We start from the raw sequence: 22,067 nt of genomic DNA, 5'->3' as shown, positions 1-22,067 counted from the left end.
ACTTTTGTGTATATTTATTATTGATATAGATTGGCACTGGGTTTGATCAAGCCTTTGAATGTCATATCCATCATCTGCAGGTATTCTGGTAAGTGGTATTATATATGTATTACACAAATCGTAATCGTTTAGCAGAAACCTACATGAGATATATGTAGACTCAAATAAAATTTCTTCAGCTTTGATGAGATATCAATGTTAATCTTGATATACGTAACTCGTCCAGAATCTGTGAACAAAATTTTCGATACACTCGAAATATTGCGACATACCATATACATACATCAAAACACCTTAAAATTAACGATTTGTGGATAAATTATAGGAGGTCGATATGTAAAGTTGAACAAAATATCACCATGTCGATCAATTGATAAACGCATATACACATTTTGTTAAATTCATATATCCGTTTAATATTAGTAGCTATGTAAATATGATATTTACTAATGATATATCATTTAAAGGTTCACAAGAAGTTCTGCAACGGGGAGGAGATTGTGAAATATATCAAACATTATCCATTTTCCTTGTGAGGTTAAATTATAAGGAGCTTTAGGGGTTTATTAGTACCATGGGCGGGGAACTGTACCTTCATTTCAGACCTTTATACCTTCATTTGAGACCTTTATTAACTACCAACGGAACAAGAACAACATCTCGGGGCTAAAATATGACCGAATATCAAATTATAATATTACCGGGAATATTGTTTCAATTTAATTAGGTTTGCTTAACCTACATTGTTTTTATAAAATATCTTTAATGCGTACTTAAAATTGAATATTAATAATGAATTTTTCATGAAATCGAAAAGTACATTGGATAACTCCTTGAATTCAAAATGTATTACATTTGGACATCTTTACAAAAATGAAGAAGAATATGGAAGTCTGTGTAGCGCTTATGAACTCTCATAGGCTGGTTAAGTGATCGCTTTGTACACGTGTAAGATTCACCATTCTACCCATGATTTATAACCACAATACTCCAAATCTCACGTCGCTTCATGTGTGAGTTTACGGTTCATCTAAGTGGAGAAACCCAGATTTATGATCAAGTATTCAAATTCACCAAAAATGTTATCAACATTTATTAAAATGTTGGCAATATTTGATTAAAATTATACATTACTTACGTTAATGCTTTTAAACCTGTATTTCATTCACAAATTGGAAACATAAATGAATACTTCTTTTACATACAATTAATCAATTAAATTGGCTTTATAAAATAGGGATGCCTTTGAGTAAATACAGGTAAAAAGAAGTATTTTCATTACAGATAAGTACCTAAGCATTTGCGATATTGGACGTTAAGAGGTACATATGAAAATACCATGGTTGAAATTTTATATTTATTTATAGATTTGGTGTTTAATTTAAAGAACTCTATTTAATTTTACATACTTAATATTAAAATCAAACATTGGTTTTAAGAGTCCTCTAAATTTTATTTTATTATTAGAAACGCATTAAATTAAATTTTGTGACAGTAATTTGTGACAGCCTTTTTTCATAATTTTCAAACAAATGTCATTAGGAAACACTCTCCTTATCATCCATTGTTCAATTTATGTAATACCACTTTTATGTCATTTTTATTTTACTTTTAATGCCATTAGCTTGAAAACGCCTTAACAAGGCAACACATTTTTTTTCGTCTTGATAAAGAAGCGGTTAGCTTCGAAATAGACATTATAATTAAGTTATCTTAAAATATTTATGGTGATTTTAAAACAAAGTTACATTTTAATTTTTAAAAAAATGTTTTTAGTCAGAAAATACAAGATAATCTAAAAATAAGCGTTCGATTTCAATATTCAATATATAAAAGAAATTTAACGTGTTTATTGGCGATTTCATCATTCAACAGCTAGCCTTCATTACTCTGTGGTCAACCAACCAGGTAAATCCCAACTGACTTGTGTCCCCTTCTTGCACAGGGTTTGAGTATCGTTTCGTTTATATTTTTTTAAATATGTAAATATTTCCCCCTACGTTTTCACGCACGCATCGCCGTACGTCAGCGACAGATGTAGTTAGCGACAGTGGAGCGGTGATTAATGCCCCACTCAGCGATGCCCATTGTGAGTCCACACTGCGAAACCCTTTGATGGCTCCTTGTAAATCCTTGTTGGGCTTATTATGCCAATGGGTTGATATGGAATCCTTCGCGTGTCCTTTGTTCTAGAGGTGCATTTCACTAACGCTCGACACGGCAATTTCTCACACACACTAAACGTAACTGTAAATGATTGCCGACTTAATCTGGCGTATATAACACACATACTTACACACACATTTATATATTTATATTTATAAATATATATTTAAATACATATATATATATATATATATATATATATATATATATATATATATATATATATATAAAAATATATATATATTTATATTTATATATATATATATATATATATATATATATATATATATATATATATATATATATATATATATATATATATATATAAATATATATATATATATATATATATATATATATATATATATATATATATATATATATATATATATATATATATATATATATATATATATATATATATATATATATATATATATATATATATATATATATATATATATATATATATATATATATATATATATATATATATATATATATATATATATATATATATATATATATATATATATATATATATATATATATATATATACATATATATCCATATATATATATATATATATATATATATATATATATATATATATATATATATATATATATATATATATATATATATATATATATATATATTTATATATATATTTATAAACCATATAAATAAACGTTCTAATGAGGATAAAATAAGCCAGGTACCTTTCAAACACCATACCGGTCATGTGCTACAGTATTTAGATCTCCTGTACAGTATATTAGAGGGAATAAATTAAGGAATCGATTAGCAGAGGGCATTTTATGTATAAAAATAAATTAAGTTTAATAAAATTAAGGAATATTTCAAATGTGTACCTAATGGAATCCTCAACATCCTGTACGCATTCATTTCAATATACAGATGTATTAATGCTGGGAACAGAGTGAATGGTGTACTGAAATCAGTTATTGCAAATAAAAGTCTAACAGCGAAAGCTAGGAGTTGAAATAATCGTCGGGTATGTATGAGGAGATATATAAATGCAATCGGTGAGGAATGTTTGCAAAAACAGAGTGGTGTGGCTTTCAATTCCCTCTGTCATGTCATGTGATGGTTTGTTAGTTAGTTAGTTTTAAATATTAAAATTGTGATTTTTGAAAACTAATCACTAATTACAGAATGCTAGCAAATTGTTACGTTGCGATAAATATCCTAGGGCAAGTTTCTTCTTGTTTCTAGGATCTAAACAGTAATATGTCTCCCCAAATAAGATATTCACCATTAGTCACTGCCCCACGGCGCTGCCGTAGTATCGTAATAAGTCACAACTATGGCTTCCTTTCACGAACTTTTCCTTATTGAAATGTTACCGAAGATACTGCGTTCAGGTCACGACCCTTTCTTCTGTACGTACAAAATGATATGTCCTTATAAGGGCTAGCTTGGACGTAAAACAGTTGTTGCATGATTAAGAGTTTGAAATAATTTCAAGTATCAATGAGTACTCTTCATGTTGATCTTGTACATGGACAGCTCAGTTCGTTAGTGAGACAAGTTGCAACTGAATAAAGCTTGGTAAAAATTCAAGTGAAAATGAAAAACAATATTTCATTTGGTTTTTTGAGGTCTCGCTGCAGAGAGACAAACTATGGATCTGTTTGTACAGGGATTTATTCATCCACTCTGCTTGAATATGATTAATTTTTCTCCGACAATATCTACCTGTGTGATTAACGATAGCATAAAAATATAAATTTAAAAAATAAAATATTTCTTAGCAGTCTACCGATTTTGATAGTTTTGCATAAAATGTTTTATTTTTATAATGTATGTAATAAGCTAGTATTATTTATACCCAGCCATGGGACGCTGTGGCTTATTTTGGTTAGCTAGAAAATAAAGAAGAAATAAAGCAAATATTTACATTTTATTTCATTTTGCAATGTAAGTGTAGCAATGAAAATATTTAAAACCCGTGAACCAACAATGCAATCGACAAAATTTAAAAATGCTAAGTGACGCTATTCGCCATGAGCATTGTTTAGTATTATGTGTGTGGCTTTGACATTCAACAGATGGCGCTGCCACTGTAGGAAAAAAGTGTTTCAGCCAAAGGTAAAAACATCTGTTACGGTGACGCGCGTAGTTCAATGCAGCGTTGAATCAAAATTTTAAAGCAATCGGTGAATAGCTTTGAGAGATATAAGATTTACGCAAACGAACATTAACATGACACATACCTGTAGTACTATGATATGTAATATAAATTTGATATTTTTACCTTATACATTTTATTAATGATATTTTTTTTCTTAATACCTTTTTGTTGACGATACTCCATCGTATATGTGGTTGTGACACTCAACACAAATATATAAAAAAGAGCAATATCGCAATTTACTGAAGCTTGAAGTATCCTTTTTTCCGTTTCAGTGCAAAAGTTCCATAAAACTATGTCTTGTTTTGTTGCATCGAGTCTTGACAACATTAAACAATAGCGACAATGTCACATATTCTCGAATGTATCCAATTTTCTATTAACGACTTTGTTTTATTATGTAGGGTAACGTTATGGCACTATTAAAACACAATGTTGCGACATTTTTTGGACTGCTTCTAGCACATAGTTACCAAATATTTCGGAAATCGTAAACTAGTTTAACAAAGGAACAAAACCTACAAGAAAGGAGGTATTTCACACTGCAATAAATAATTTTATTTCTTGCCAAGTAATTTATACTACAATATTCATTCATGCTTTGAACATCCATCTTTTAGGTAGCCATTTGTATCTAGTAGAAAAACTGAACAACATGTAAATATTTTTTTCCCTATTTAGAGCATTTTGCCAAGAATGGTTTTGATAGAAAATGAGATATTCTTTAATATGGCCTAGTCAAATAAAGGAGAAAACAAGATAGACTTTTAACAATGCCTTTAACTTGACCCGTGACCTGGAGAAAGGAGATATATTGTGCACCAAATACCAAACATCTCAAGATAACATAATTAGAAAAATATCAACAATATTAATATTACAATATTTATAATAATAATAATAATTTGAAGAATATTTATAGCGCTTTTTTCATAAAATTCTACTTCAAGGGCGCTTATAAAGACTTGGATAATAATAGGTTGATGATGATAATGACAGATAAAAATAAAAATAAAACGTCGTCAATCGGTCTCGGGACGTCTAGTGGACTGAGTTTGGAGCTTGGAAAAGAAAGCCGAAAAATTGCCTAACGCCTTCCTCTCGATCTTCATAGGCTAAAACGTAATTATATCGGATACTGGATTATTCACTTTATGGATGCCTTCCGAATTCCCTTTCCCCCCTATATGGATATTCAACAATGGGAGAAACTGCGAACGTTACACAAGTTTATAAAGTGATCGCTTAAGCCAGCCAAACGCCAGGCCCAATCCCTGGGATGCTCAGCTTCTATTTTTTTCATAAAAAAGAAAGAATGATAGGTAAATGTCCCATATAAAGTTGAGAAAGCTTTAAAACTGTAAAAAATACCTGAAAAAAGGAACAGTGCTACATCCTGTTTTTCGGTGTTTCCTTGTCTAAACATCTCCGAATTCTGGTAGGAGATGACACCCATCGAAGAAGATTGTGACAAATCCTATAATCGTATGTGATTTGGATATTCAAAATTGTTATAGCGGACGCTTCATATAAATGACATGCATACTCACACATTTGTATATTGTAGGTACATGGTACATGATTGAGTGAAACTTAAAACTCCACCGTTCATAATATCTTCCCAGCGATGACATAACTTGTCTTGGGGAAAAACAAACACTTGAATCGGCCTATTGAAACATGACTTGAGATATTAAGACATTACATCTTTATGAAGGGAGTCATTGTATAAAGTATCCTTAATAATGGGTCATTTGTTAGTTTCACGCGCAGGCATTAGAGTCTCGGAGATATCTAAAATGAAATAATGAAGTAATGAATACAGAAAACAGGAGCGGAAATGAGGGTATCAACCATACTCAGTGCAGTCAGCCGACGGCAAATCGAGACTAATTCACGTAATGTTTTACCTGAATTTATGATGACGTTATTCAAGATAATGTAAAATGGTAGCTCACCCCTGTAATTCGGAATCTGAGAAGAGTAATAAAGCAATACAATACATATACGAAATTTGATACAAGAAGGGTATTTTTTTTAACTAAAAATATATAAAAATAAAAATTACTACATTTTATTTTATATTTTATTTTATTTTGCATGTTATTTAGGGTTCAAAGTAACATACAAAAGGTTCCGGATTTGATTCTCTGTGGAATCGAAATACACTTTTTAAAAGACACATAAACAGAGATAAATAAGATACTGACTTCGGAATGTAAAATTAAAGGCAGTAGCAGGGATAATGATCTATCATGGACAGGTTTGAGAGATCACATTATGCAATAGAAAACATTAACATTAAACCCATGATTTAAAACAAAATACTCAATATGCTTTATTTGAAAACATCATTCGTGTAAGTAAAATTATGTTTCTGAAAAAAGTGAGTTGGCAGAATCACACACATAGAAACACTCTGTGCGTTTTTATAAAAGTAGGCCATTTTTCGATTTTTTTTTTCCTAAAATTAATTACTCTGAAAAGGCTCTGAAAAAATTGATGAAATCCTTGAAAGACATTCAATTAATTTAAACGGTGTTTTTTTATATTACTTATTATTCATAAGACTTACAGATGTACTTCTTCATAATGAAAACAAATATTTGAGTTCTCAATATTTATTGTATTTAAAAAAATGGATCATCCGATTTGTGTTTGAATAGGGAATGAATCATGGATCTTAGATTTGAATAGAACTATTATTAAAATTCGGATTTAAAAAATGTGTACGATATTAAATCGTATGCTTCAGAGATGCGACATGGTTCATTAGAAGCTGTATCCTATCTAAGTAAGATATACCACACATCGGTGGTTGTAGAGAGAAAAAACATCTCTATTGAAAAAAGGTAACATGATACCCAGTTCTTGAACAGTAGGTACTTGTCGTGAACAGTAGCTGTATTTTTTGTCCAAAGATGGGACATTAAGATAGGGTATGCGGAACAAATTACCTAATTAGTATATTTGGTTCCAAACATTGAACATTGTATCAACTATCCCACGTGAATAAATTTATCCAAGGTGTTCATTAACAAAATACCCCGTAATAAAAAAAATGTGAATTAAAATCACACAAAGATTTATGATTTATGAATGAAGTATTAATGACGAACTTTTTTACTATTAGAAACAGCTTTGTTTTCCTTTTGAGGTAACTTTTAAATTGTGTCTTTAACTTTATATCTTTATATGTGTGTGTTTGCATAAATGTATATTATTGATTAAACTTAATTTAACTTTTTGTATATTGTTATTTTTTAATAATAATTTTTTTTTATTTTTGTAAAGGAACAACCCCCCAAAACTTCATTTTAAAAGCTTGTATATAGGTAAGATAGTAAAGAAAGGGATGGTAGATATGAAAAATATATTTAAAAAAAAACACTTCGACCCGTTGATTTTTTTTAATGAATTTGATTATTTATCAGTTTTAGTTGACACTCCAAGGTAATACAAAATATGTACATACATAATCTAAAAAATTACAACAAATTTTTTTTTTCAAAATGGACCTGATTTACGGTGCGGTGGTCAAACTTGTCGCTCACTATACTTAGAAGTCGTGCAAAATAATAAAAAGTGAAAATATCCATATTAATAAAAAAATATATAAAAGTTAAAATTTTAATCTTATCAAGTTTATTGGGAATCAATATTAATTAAAATATATAAAATAATGCGTAATAATATAATTTATGGCATATTTTCCCTGGTCCATATTATTAAATAATGTTTTTTTGGTCATTGTGCCTCAAAGATAGTAATTTAGCACGTAACAAAGACCTTTGACACATTTGATAAATATTTCTCCTTCTTACAAAGCGTTCAGCGCGTATTATTTTAAGGCATACCTCCTACCCTAGAGTGCCTGTTCAACCCGAACCTCGTATTACTAACTACCCGTGTACTAAACAAGGCTTTTATGTAGTACAAGTCAGGTAAAGGCGCTTGAACTTAAAACATTCGCATTAATTTTTCAGTTTCAATTAAGTAACACCTTTTCTTATATCAAACATGCCTTCGTGACTTCGTGGGCGAAAATTTATAATATTTATGGTCGAGTCGGGGTGGGGGTTAATTCAAGCGATGTATAACTTCCTTTCTACTGTACCTTGTACTTTTGCACGCTTAATATGTATACTTATCATATAAAACAGAGGCGGTTAGTCGACTTGAATAGCAGTGCAAATGCCAATATAATTTATGAATTAATTTTAAATCAAACACAGATTTTTTGTGAGTTTTGTGTGTTTTTATTATATAATTTTATTTCAAATCGTAAGCAGACTAAAATAAATAAGTTAACCAGAGTAAATTTGAGTTAAGCCAGAAGATATTTAAAAAAAAAACAAAACTGCCGAATAATACTGCAGTGTTTTAAATATATTCAACTTTTTGATTATGCAACACTACAGAACGAATGTAATAATTGCGCTCTCTTTATTTACATGTAATTGTATTTGCACGTATATTTACCCGGAGTCAATAAATGTGAGTTTAGAGCAGTTGATTTGCACTTTTCTGTTATAATTTATATGTTGTAACTTCTCTCATGTACTAACGTTTATGTTATCTTGTATATATGGAGCCAAAGTATGGTAGAGTAGAGCGGCTGAACTACATTACCTTACATTTTTAAATTAACGTTTTTGAAAAAATTGTAGGAAATATCTTAAAATCCCTTATTTGTAGATTTACCTTGTATATATATGGTGGGTATAAATTCTAAAGGAAAATAAGAAAAAAGTTTTTTTTTTAATTTTCGATTACTTTAATGGTCTTATTTAAATGCATTATTAAAATATTTCGTCCATCTCCGTAGTGTAATGGTCAGCACGCTCGGCTACCGTTCTGGAGGTCCCGGGTTCGATTCCCAGGGGGGGGGGGGTAAAATAAATATAAGTGATTTTTTCACTGCACTATTTATTCAATATTACCCTGGACTGGGTACCTAATGCGGAGGGCTGATCACCTTTCCTTCATGTGTAAACGATCGAGATAACACTGCGTTTGTATTACGCAGTGCCCTATGCACCATTGGGGTGCGGATAAGGGTTTTATTATTATTATTATTATTTAAATACATTGAAGTGTAAATATTTTGTTCAAAATCTCAAACCTCATCATATTATTCACAATTTTTTAGTCACTTCGTTGCAACCGAATACGCGCGTTTTAATATATTATACGTGATGTGAGATTGCTATTTGATATCGACGCGCTTGCTTTCGGTAATCCTGCTTTGAAAAGGAACAAAATTTTATTTGCCATTTTGAAGTTTTGAGACATAATTTATGATTTTCATGGCCGTATAAAATTGTTTGCATGCGGCGACACTAAAATTTAAGTATGGATAATATTAACAGGACGTTTTTTTACATTTGACAGGATTTTTGTCCGTTACATCCGAAGTTCATCAAAGGTACGTTTAATCGAGGTTTTACTGTATTTATATATTTTTAATTTAAATAATTATTTTACCCTTCTACGAGATATACTGTGTTGAATTATATGCACGAGTACATATTTCAGTTTACAGTCGAACAAAGCAATGGAATTGGTATGCTATGAACAACAAGAACGCTCGATTTACTGTTTTAACAGCACGTTTCCGTTAACAATAAATATTTGACTTGCCCGAAGCGCCTTTGATACCCATCTCCATTTTGAAAAGTCTCTCAAATAACGATATCCAGCCAAGGGAAAAAATATACACAATTACGAGGTTACATTTCGCAAAGCGTTACTAAAGAAAACGTAACGAATTCTCGTATAAAAATTTGTAAATATTACATAATGTTAGCGAAAAATGGAAGAAATTTTATATTGAATATGTTAAACATAAAAAAAAAAACAAAAAGTATACATTCATATATAATTAAATATTTCTATGTCCGCCTCCGTAGTGTAATGGTCAGCACGCTCGGCTACCGTTATGGAGGTTCCGGGTTCGATTCCCAAGGGGGGTAAAATAAATATTAGTGATTTTTTCACTGTAATATTTATTCAAAATTACCATGGACTGGTACCTGAAGCGAAAGGCTGATCACCTTTCCTTCATGTATAAATGATCAAGATAACACTGCGTTTATATGACAGTGCCCTATGCACCATTTGGGTGCGAATAAGGGTTTTTATATAAAGGTACTATTTTTTTTTATAAATTTTAATGTTGACTGTTTCTAAGAGAGATTACTACTATTAGATTTATCTTTTGTACTGACATTTCTTAGTGAAACAGTATTTTATATAATAAAATAACAACTATTTAGTTTTTTTCCACATATTCTTTATTTGACGGTTTCGAAGAATCCCGGTCACTGGTCAAGTAAAAAATATGTGGAAAAAATTCTTGAGTTGTTATATTGTTATATAAAATAAAGAACAAGTTAAAATCATTTTGTGTTAGTTTTATTTAACAAATTTTATTGATTGATTCGGAATTCACTTCGTGGTAAAATTCATCCATTTTTAATGAAAGTTTTGCTTAGTTATACCATTATTTCTTTAAATATACTGTGACACGAGTTTAGATGCATTCCGCATCCTTTTTAAACACCGTAATCACCTACTAAGCAAAACTTTAATTAAAAATGAATAGATTTTTTCCACAAAGTGACTGCCAAATCTATGAATGAAATTAATAAAGTGTTGATGTACATGGATAATTCTTTTAAATGAAATGATTGGAAAGACAGTGTATTTATGAAATCGTTCTGTCTCCGCCATGGGTTGGGTAAATGATTTCTGTACGGACACAAATCACGGCTATTCGTTATTCAAACGCATCCTTAATAACCTTTCTTAGTCCATAAAACAAGTTTAATGGTACAGAAATAAAAATATAAAGCAAATGTACCTTTGGGGTTTACATTTCGAGGTCTCAGTTATCGTGGTTAGCTATCGTGAAATAAATTTGTGAATTTAGCTCGCGTGGCTCCAACTCGCGAACAATATTGTGATTAATTATCGTAACTTATGATTTGTTCGAAGGGTTGTGTTTTATTTTTCAACAATGCCTCAAGGAATTGCGATTACAAGGCTGATGAAAGATTAATAGTTCCATATCGGTATCAAATATAAAGTTGAGCTAATTATTTTATACCAGAGAAACATTTTACTCGTTTGTAATGCTTGAGAAGCGAAAATAATTAGTGAACGAGCTTACCCTAAGCTCTTAAAGAGACTTTAAGAGAGAGAAAGAAAGTGAACGATGAATGATAAGGAGAGTATTAGACTTTAAGAGATTATACCGCAACAAAGATCCGCTCTGTCCTCTTCTTTTTTATGTTATCACTTTTTATTTATTTTTTTAGAATTTTTCCTTTTTTTCGCCCGATGAATGATAAGAAGAGTATTAGACTTTAAGAGATTATACCGCAACAAAGCTTCGCTCTGTCCTCTTCTTTTTTTTGTTATTACTTTTTAATTTTTTGAGAATTTTTCCATTTTTTCGAACTAGGTGAATTTTTCATAATAATGTCAAATGCAAGCTAACTCAAAACTTTCAAAATTTCATTCCAAGTAGGTACTAAGTTCTTAAAAATTGAAAACCTAACCTAAACTTACCTTACCCAACATAAACTTACAGAGCCTAATATTACTTGTAATTAGTAAATAAACACTTCAAGTTTTAAATTTATATGCTTATCCTCTGATTAAGATAAACCAAAATCCAATTTTAGTATTCCGAATGCGACTTTGCAAAATACATTTTCATTTGTTATAAGTTTTAAGAAGATTTCTGAAAGCGTTTTTGAATAGCGTGTTATGTTTTTATTTAATGTGTTATTTTAATTGTTTTTCAGATGTATACCAAAATATGCTGTAACGGATGTATCACAAATCGGAGTACACTTGACTCTTCGAGATAACCAACAATTGGAATCGGTATGTAAATTAATTTCATTTGTTTTTAGTTAATAAATTTATATGAAACCACCGCAAGAAAACGTTTTACAAAACGTATTTACCGAAATATACAAAAAACTGTGCAAACATGATGAAAGACGTGTACCCTTTTCCAAACTTAATGTGTTAATTAAGTTAATCCGATTATATCACACAATATATTTGAAAATAATTAATCAAAAAATTAATAAAATTTCTACTGAATTGGTGAACAGTAGACATTTATTTTTGTAGATGAGAGCGTCATTTCCGTGTAAAATGTTGTTTTTATAGGTGAAGCATTTTTTTAAAGTTACTTGTATTTAAGGAAATATGCTTACATATTTTTTTGACTTTTTTACTAGATAAGATTAGCAAATTTACGCGGATAGAATTTTATGATACGAGAATATTAGACACAAACTTGAGATAAGAGTTTTCCGCTGATAGAATCACTATTGTAAAATCGCCAACATTTCGGAAGTTTGTTTTGTTTTAATGTAATTTAAAAAAAAATCATTAATTAATTTTGAGTCCCATTTGTTATAAAAGGAAATTAATACAATTTATTTTTACATTCATTTCTCATTTCTTTATTTTGTTTGCATCTTGTAATACACACAAACATACATACACATTTATATGTAAATATTAGTGATATCATTAAGTTATTTAATTAAAAATAAGAAGCAAAACAGGCATTGAATTCTTTACAAAGCTTTGAATGATGATGTAACGAATGTAAAAAGAGGAGTCTGTAAATAAGGTCGTATTGGGGATGAAATACTTTTTTACTTAGGAAAATTTTCTGTGAATGTAGCATCAACTTTCTTTTATAAAGAAACGTCTAATTAATGGACACTGATGAGCATAGGCGTCGGGACGCTGCCATCTCTATTGAACTGAATGATATAAAGAGCCGCCTACGTAGGGGTATAAAATATCCAGGTAATTTTAAACCGTAATCTATTAAACGTATTTTTTATGTAAAATACATTCATGTTTTACATTACTTGATAAATTAAATATAAAACTTTTTTCATTGACAAAACTATGTTTTTAGTATCTTTTTAGTTAAGTCTTCTTTTTCTTTCATGTCATTTTTTCAATTACATTTGTTTCCCGAATTGTTTAAAATCATGAAATTATAATTAAAATCTTCACATATTGAATAGAGGTCATATTAACCAATAATTCTATTTAATGAGTATTAAAACGTCTTTTTTCAAATAATTATGATTTTAATTGTCATTTTTAAATCAAAAGAAAATAGCGTTAAATTAAAAACGTATTTTATTTTCTTAAATATTTACATTAGTATTTTTTATTTTAAAAGTTCGTTTTTAAATTATATAAGAACATTTGAAACCAATAAAAGTCGATTGTTCCACGAAATAATCAAATCATTTCTGAGACAAATTGTTAATATTTCTTTGAAATATTAATTTCTTTTTAAAAGGATTTTCAATTACTAATATAACTTGAATATCCATACGTTAATATAAAATTTAATTCAAAGGTTGATGAAAAGCCCACCAGAGTATCATTGATATTCGTATTACGTGTGGAGGTTGTTATTTTGGATCCAGATGTATATGTAGGGACACATAATAAAATTATGTGATGGTACACTTTAAAGATAACTTTGAAAATTTTGCATGCACAAAAAAATTATGTAAATTATGTAAAAAAATATACATAAACTATATAAATTCATGACAGTAGATATTTTTTTCACTACTTAAACATAATTTTATCCTTTGGAACTCTAAAAATATGGTATAATTAGAAAATTTTAGGTATTAGACTAATCAAGAAACTAAAAATTGTCATCATGATAACATTGTATTCATATATTATAAGAATTCAAAGGTAAAAATAAAAAAAATATCTATAATAATTTGCAGTAGTTAAAAAGAGAAGCCAGGCGTCGCGACACGACGCGTCGTTCATATAAGGATGTGAAAAACCAGACTTTGAACCTAACTCTCAATTTTGATACTATCGGCAAAAAAATTGTTAGAATAAAATATAATTTATCCATAATCAATAAATATTACAATATGAAAGACCTTTCCACGAAAGCTAAACTGGCAGTATACAACGGAGTCCTGGTTCCAACCTGGATCATACTGGTGGAATAGAATCGAAACATGGAGTTGGCAAAAGAAGGACGATATAAGACTGAATGCAGTCGAAATGCGATCTCTCAGAAGAATGTGCGGCAAAACGATGTATGATAGATGTTTGAATGCTGAAACAAGAAAGGAATGCTAAGGTGAGATAAGCATTATCGTTAACATTAAGAAAGGTGTTTTGAGGTGGTTTGGACATGTAAAACGAATGTGTGAGGAAAGAACGGTAAAACAAATTTGTGAGTCGAATCTAGTAGGAAAAAGCAGTTAAGGTAGACCGAGAAAAGCTTAGAACAATCAGGTATGCCAAATACTTGAAAGCGGTCAGGTGAGGAATCGAAATGATCGGCGGGTATGTATGAGGAGATGCATGAACGTAGAAGAGACGAAGAATGTTTGCAGAGTGGTGTGGCGTTCTATACTCTCTGCCTACTCCTGCGGGGAAGCGGCGTGATGGTAAGGTAGTTAGTTATAATATGCAATTTTATGCATAATTTTGTACAAGCCTTGGTATGAGAGCACGGTGAAGTTTTATTTGATTAAATAATCGTGAATACTTCTATTTATTAATTTTGAAATTTTTCTCCTCTTAATATCGTATGCTGAAAAATTTTGTTAAAATATTTATTAAAGTTTTTTCCTGCGCTTTGGCAGCTTAAATTGAAAAACTTTCGTTATAAGGAATTTTCCCATTTATAATACTTTGGCTTACCTACGGATAACTTGGGAATTTTTCGCTTTTGAAATCTAACGTAGTAGATACGTACTTTGATTAAAAGAATTTAACATACTAATTAGTATCCTTTTTCCAACCTTTGGAAAAAAACCATTGAAATTCTGAATATAATCAACGTATTTCTAAATAAAATATCTAATAACAAGTTATTTCTAGAACTATGAATGTACACACTTAATATGTTTTGCATGGTATGTTGGTACAAAAAGTTCTTAAATTTATGAATATTTGAATTCTCTGAACAGGAGTTTCTAACATATTTGCTAAAAACTTTTTACTATTTAGCAAAAACACATGCTGTTTTGAAGGTGAATGAAATTTAATATCGAATTGTATGTTACTCTTAAGATTTTATGATACGTATGATATAAGGGAATGTAGGTTATAAAGTGTGTTAGTAAAATTCTGTAATTGATGGAATCAAATTTTATCACGTGGTATTTATAATTGCGTGAAAGAAATAAATATTTGTATGTGTTATGTGTATTTTTTTCACACTGTTTATGCGTATTTTTTAACGTATTAAATCTGCTTCTTAAACTCGTAAATAATCAAAAGGTAAATGTATGTTTACCGTGAGTAATAAGATGTTATAAGAAGTTATTATCTGTCATAAGTGATCATATACGAAGCATATAGGAAGTTATTTTATGTGAGAAGTGATCATTATACGTTGAAAACGAAAATATTTGCATGATTATATTTTATTATGAGTAATTTTGTTATTAGGCTAAAATCTGAGAAATACAGTGACGTTGAGCAGATGAAAATTGTTTCGTAAAGTATAGATACAAGAGTATGCAAGAGAGATCGTCTGGAGGTACTTTGTAGACCCTGTTTAGAGACATCCGTCATCAAACTGAGTTTGACTGTACTATCTATCACCCGCGTTATTTCAACTATTAAAAATGAATGTACGAATGTAAATTTGTAATAAAATATGTATATATATATATATATATATATATATATATATATATATATATATATATATATATATATATATATATATATATATATATATATATATATATATATATATATATATATATATATATATATATATATATATATATATATATATATATATATATATATATATATATATATATATATATATATATATATATGTATTAGGATGCTATCTTTTCATATTAAATAGTGTTCATATTATTGAATAACAAGTTTATACAATAGCAGGTAGATACTTGTAAATGCTGGAAAATTAGAAACTATTGAACAAGAAACGTATTCCAAAGGCATTCACTGTACTCGTAATTAATACCTGCAAAAGCATTCGTGTAATTCCATATTACAGGCGGTCTAGCAAATGAAATTCACCTCAGCTTTTACCGTGGAGCTTTCAGTTTGGTTGGTGCACCACAAAGCCAATGCAACTTACACGTTGCGCTAATGACGTTTCAGCAATACAGTTGCACCAAGTCTGAATTCCGACTGACTGAAAAATCGATCCAAAGATACAACATCAATTATGTAAGTAAGTCAATAAAATGATTCCGACGTTGGACATTATCAGCTTATTATTGTTTTTTCCTTAATAAAAAGCTTCTCTTATATCACGATGGATGCCTCTAGTGAAATTCTAGTGAATTCAAGCACTATGTTTCAAATTTGAACAATATGTTTAGAAGTTGAATAGGAATAAGAATTTGAGTAGTGTGGTTGTTAATCATGGGAAGAATTAGTGAATGTTACAGTGATCACTTAACCCAGCATATGACGGTCGTAAGCCCCGTATTCCAGACCTCCATGTTCTTTTTTATATTTGTTGAGATTTAAAAAAAACTCTTAATAGCAGGTAATCCAGATTTGTTAACAAGTATTTAGACACACTCAAAATGTTGAATATATCAACTTGTCGTGACCAAGCATTTCAACTAATTGAATGTGGTAAGGTCAGAAGTTGATATGAAGTTGAATGTAATGAGGAAAAGAGGCGAAGATTGTTTGCAAAAACAGGTTGGTGTGGTGTTCTATTCTCTTTACCTAATTTTCTAGGAAATCAGTATGATGGTAGGTAAGTGAGGTATAATTTGGATAGAATATTTGTAATAAAATACCTAGGTACCTACCTATACATTTTATTAAGTACTTACAAATAGTACCTACATAAAACAGTTCTACCACCAGATGTCGCATGTGTCGCACTGAATAAAACAAAAGACATCAGATAGAAAAAATATAATATTCTGAACTGTCAGGATCAGATAGATAGATAGAAAAATATTATAAAGATAAACTAAGAATAAACTTTAATTACAAAGCAACTTATTGTTTATTTTATTATTATACACCCACTTAACATATTATTTACACCCAATTTACGAAGAAAAATGTTACCACGTTATATATTTACACCAAAAGTCCAATTTGAAACCAATTGATTGAAAGCATAAAAAGTCTGAAAAAGTGTATTAAAATAAGTTATTTTGAGTAGGTTATGAATTACATATACACATAGTTTAGATTCATGATGTCATTTATTAAAACCTCATTTAAATATGCAATTATATTTTCAATTCACCTTAGGTAAACAAATATTTGGGAAACTTTAGATGGAATAAAAAGGATTTGAAAAACATTCGTGTTTTGACTAACTGCAAAAGAAATTCATTAAAATAATTTATGGTGTGTTTACGAATGACTTTAAGGTCATCATTTAAAATTTTATAGTTTTATTTTCATAAAATTTTATATTCAGAGAAAAATGAAGAAAAAAATCAAATGTATAAGAAAATTAAAATGGCGTACACATACAGAAATTTTAATTCCTTTTTGAAAAAATAAAGCTCTGTATACATTTTGAAAAAAAAAAAGTTTTTTTTCCGAAAAAAAAACCCCTTTCTTAATTAAATCAATTAAGAAGGCAGAATTCTCCTTATTGTTCTATTCACTCCATTTCCTTGAAAGTCATAAATGGTTTTCCAGATTAATTGTGTGGTGAATTCATTTTTAATATTTTTTCCCTTCAAAAATTGAAACCATTTAGAAATAGTGCTCCCTTAAGAAATAATATAAAAATCATCTCACCAATAGATGTCTCTAGTGAAGTTCTAGTGATTCAAGAACAACGTTTCGAAATTGGTTCATATATAGAACTTTGAGTAGTGTGGTTGTAAATAATGAGTCGAATTGGTGAACGTGTGTAAAGTGATCACTTAAACCAGCCTATGACGGTCGTCAGCCCCGTAAATGCCCAGACTTCCATATTATTCATCTTTGATGAGATGTAAAAAAAAAGAAAACTTACTCCTGTAATTGGAGATAATCCAGATTTGTGAACAAGTATTTGGACACACTCAAAATGTTGTCAATTTTAATTTATTTAGTAACAACCGTAATAAATAATAAAATAATGTATGTGTGTAAATGAAAATAAAACAATTTGGTTTATTTATTTTGAATTCAAAATTTGTTTCTATTTTATCTATGATTTAAATTTTATAATCCTTACATGTAATAGAATATTGAAAGGTTTAATGCCTTGAATTACATTTGGTTATAACGAAATGCAAACACTCAGGATCTCAAAACAATCAACGATATCTTTACGGTAAAAGTTTATTTTAATAAACCACCAAATTATCATGTAGATTTAAAGAGTACAGTAAAAAATATTATAACACATTAATTGGAGAGACTTAAAAAATTTAAAATACCCAGAAGGCCTATATTTGAAAAGTTAGGAAAAACTTTAAATTGGACATAAAATCTAAGCCAATAAAAACTTGAGAATTTATTTCTCTTAGTTTACTTTTTTGGCGTTTTCTCTCAGTAGAGCAGCTTTAATAGAGAGATTTTTCTATCTCTATAATAGATCGAATGTACTTTAAGTTTTGTCTTATTGCCAAGAATTTTCTTTTGGGGTGGAGCTTTTCCTGTGTGGAAGCCAGCGGCGGTGACGGCGGAGTCAGGGTTAGTATAGTGGGATGGGGAGGGTAGGGATGAGGCGGTAGTGGTAATAGAACCGAGTATTAAATTGTGCTTTGAATTTTAATTTAAAAACGTGCGATCTAAAATTAATAAGAGTTTAATGGAGTTACCGAAGATAGTTAAAAACTATTGTTGTTTGCTTTTAGGGTGGTATTTAAATTAATATTCTCTCCATTCGGCATGAAGATGCCTGCATTACGAGAACATATCTATCCCCAGTTTTCAAAATTTCGTTCGTCAGTATCAAGTATTTTGTATTTATGCATACTTTTTAAGAGATTTTATGTACTTATTACGTACATTATTGTATAATAAAAATATGATTAAATTAAGGAGCCAGGAGAGTTTAGTAATATAATTTTAATATAAATTATATTTGTAAACAAGAATCCCTGCGCACTTTAGTCATTTTTGTTGATGTTTTGAAAAATACTCAATCAAACTAAGCATTATTCATTTTTACAAAGTTATGGTACAATTAAGTATTATTATTTAATTAATTTTTTCAGTGGTCACATTGACATGATACCTATCCATTTTTAATTAAAGTTTTACTTTGTAAAAATCAATATTTCGTATGGTGAAATTTACCAAGTAAAACTTAATAAAAGCAATGTTTCAAATGAGTGATACATTTTTTAATAATTCATGAAATAACATTTTTTAATAATTCATGAAATCATACCTACGAACTTTTTTTATGAACCGGAAAACGATAATTTTCCCTGAATAATTTATTACCCACTGCTTTCTTTTATATGAAACCTACGTATACAATATTTTATCACTTCGGGGGACATTTTATTGTTTTAGATTTATAGCTATGAAAAACTTATTGCATCGCCCAGTCTTGGGAGTAGGGGGACATTTTCACGAAATGAACATTTCTTTTGTAAAGTCCACAAAACTCAAGAAAAGTCATGCAATATCATCAACCATATAAAAAGGGAAGTGTTAAACGCTATTCTAGTGCCAAATTGTTAGAGTTTGATTAGTATTTTTTTACTCTGAGCACGTGTATAAGAATGGTTCAGTAATTAATATGAATCAGATGCTGCCTGATAATGGTAGGTTAAAAGGCACATTCAGTGATGGGAAACTCTGCCAAACCCTCGCGTCTTTTGTCAATTATCTTAAAAGGGCGGCTGAAGCATTAGCGAGGCAAAAGTTTATGATCGGCATTCAAATGACATCTTCCGGGATACCTATTCTCCAAACTTAATTTGTGTGAGTAAAGAGGGGACGGAATGTGATAAATCGATAATCGGGACTCATGTTTTTATGGTTGTAAAGCGAACTTTTTGAATAAATTTATTAGGAGTATCTGATAATGATGATCGTAAACAATTTATTTGGGAATTTAACTTTTTACCTGTCAGTTGTCCTTGAACATCCTTAAAGCTGAGATCGTAAACGTTCAAATATAAAACGTAAACGGCCGCACCAGGGGTCGGACGTGTTTTTGCGTTCAATTTTAAAAATATATTTTTTCTGAATTCGTGTATCCCTTTTTTAGAATATATCTTTTTTTAACTTCTTTCTTTTCCAAACCATTTATTTACTTTTTTTCAAAGCCATTTATTTCGAAGAAAAACCTAACTTTTCAATACGAAAATCTAACGTCAAATTTAACTTGGATCTTAAGAAAATTGAGTTGCGATTTATCCTGTATTCGGTCTTAAACTAGGGTTGAAGAAAACAAACCATACAAATCCACTGTATTAATACATTCCCTTTATTGACAAACAAAAAATGGAAACCAAATGAATTTAACACAAATTAACAGTATCTTTTTAAAAATATTTTACTTTCAATTTTAAAAAGTCCTAAATTGTCCGCTTAAAATACTAAGGAATAATTAATAAAAATATCATGTAAGGACGTCATCTAAATCGATATTCACGGTATTCAATGAAGCATTGGATTGCACTGCATTGCATTGCATTTCAGCGATCGACTCGATGCTGAAATACAATGTAATTGTATTGATGTAATGCAGTGTAATGTAATGCAATTCAGTCGTGCAAGTATCAAATAATACGCCCGAAATCTTCAACAACACTGCAGTTTGTCAATAGAATCCTTAACGATGTACAAATACGCCAATATGTTTATGTGTGTCATAGTTACATCCGTGTTTACTCGAAGTAAACTAAAATTCAAAGTCACGTTTCTAAGTGTTTACAAAGAGATCATGGTGTTTGTTAAATTTGAGAGTTAAACCATAAATGAGAATACGTATACGTCATTATTGTATGCTGCCATAACCTGCTTACTTATAGCGTCAAGTAATACATTGATAAAGTCACAATAGACCTAATATGGTCGCAGTGACATAAAGGATGCAAGATCCCTTGACCCCCAAAGAAAAAAAATACACTGACAGATTTTGCGTTAAATTTGTAGAACTCCATTTCAATTTATGTATTAAATATTCAAGTCAAACACTGATTTTCAGAGTTTACTAAAATGTATTTTATTATAAAAAAAACATAATAATATATTTTTTTTACAAATATTTCGCCTTGTTATTACATATTCAAACTACTATGAAGCTACAATTCTAGGTACTTAATTAACAGTTTTAAATGAAATTTTATTTATCATAAATATGATAATATATTTTTACATGTATTTGAAGTAAATTAGTTAAAAAAACGAAATATTGTATTACATATATGTCTCTGTTCTGAAGTATAATTAATGATTTCACTCAGTAAGTGTTATAATTGGGTATGTAAATTTAAATTTGCAGGTAAGGTTAAGTGTATAGTGGCACAGTCTCTGTGGTATGTAAGTAACGTAGTACGCGTGGGATGATATTATAAGTAAACAGTACTTTCAGCGTAACTAATTACATTTCAGTCTTCAAAATTATATTTAAATAACATAAAGTTCACGAGTTTTTGCTACACTTCATTTAAAACATGTTTATAGTTTAATAGAAAAATTACTACAAAAAACCTTGTATAAATACAAGTTAGTGTATTTTTGTGTTATTTATTGGTGTTAGTATAAGTA

General features: G+C 29.4%; 1 protein-coding gene across 1 annotated transcript in view; it reads left to right on the top strand.

The window, feature by feature from the left end:
• Nucleotides 1-22,067, top strand: part of LOC148300508 (uncharacterized) — a gene marked incomplete at its 3' end in the record, with an annotated part of 142,832 nt that overhangs the window by 64,548 nt on the left and 56,217 nt on the right. The window contains exon 3 of the mRNA XM_088274667.1: nucleotides 12,140-12,221. Within this exon, the coding sequence (XP_088130793.1) occupies nucleotides 12,140-12,221 (82 nt within the window). The remainder of the gene's footprint in view (nucleotides 1-12,139; nucleotides 12,222-22,067) is intronic.

This window comes from Brachycentrus maculatus, unplaced genomic scaffold, assembly GCF_059751285.1.
Source record: "Brachycentrus maculatus isolate JH-2025_06_01 unplaced genomic scaffold, ASM5975128v1 h1tg000704l, whole genome shotgun sequence".
Lineage (NCBI taxonomy): Eukaryota > Metazoa > Arthropoda > Insecta > Trichoptera > Brachycentridae > Brachycentrus > Brachycentrus maculatus.
The sequence above is the reverse complement of the archived record's forward strand: the minus strand, read 5'-3'. Positions and strand labels throughout refer to the sequence as shown.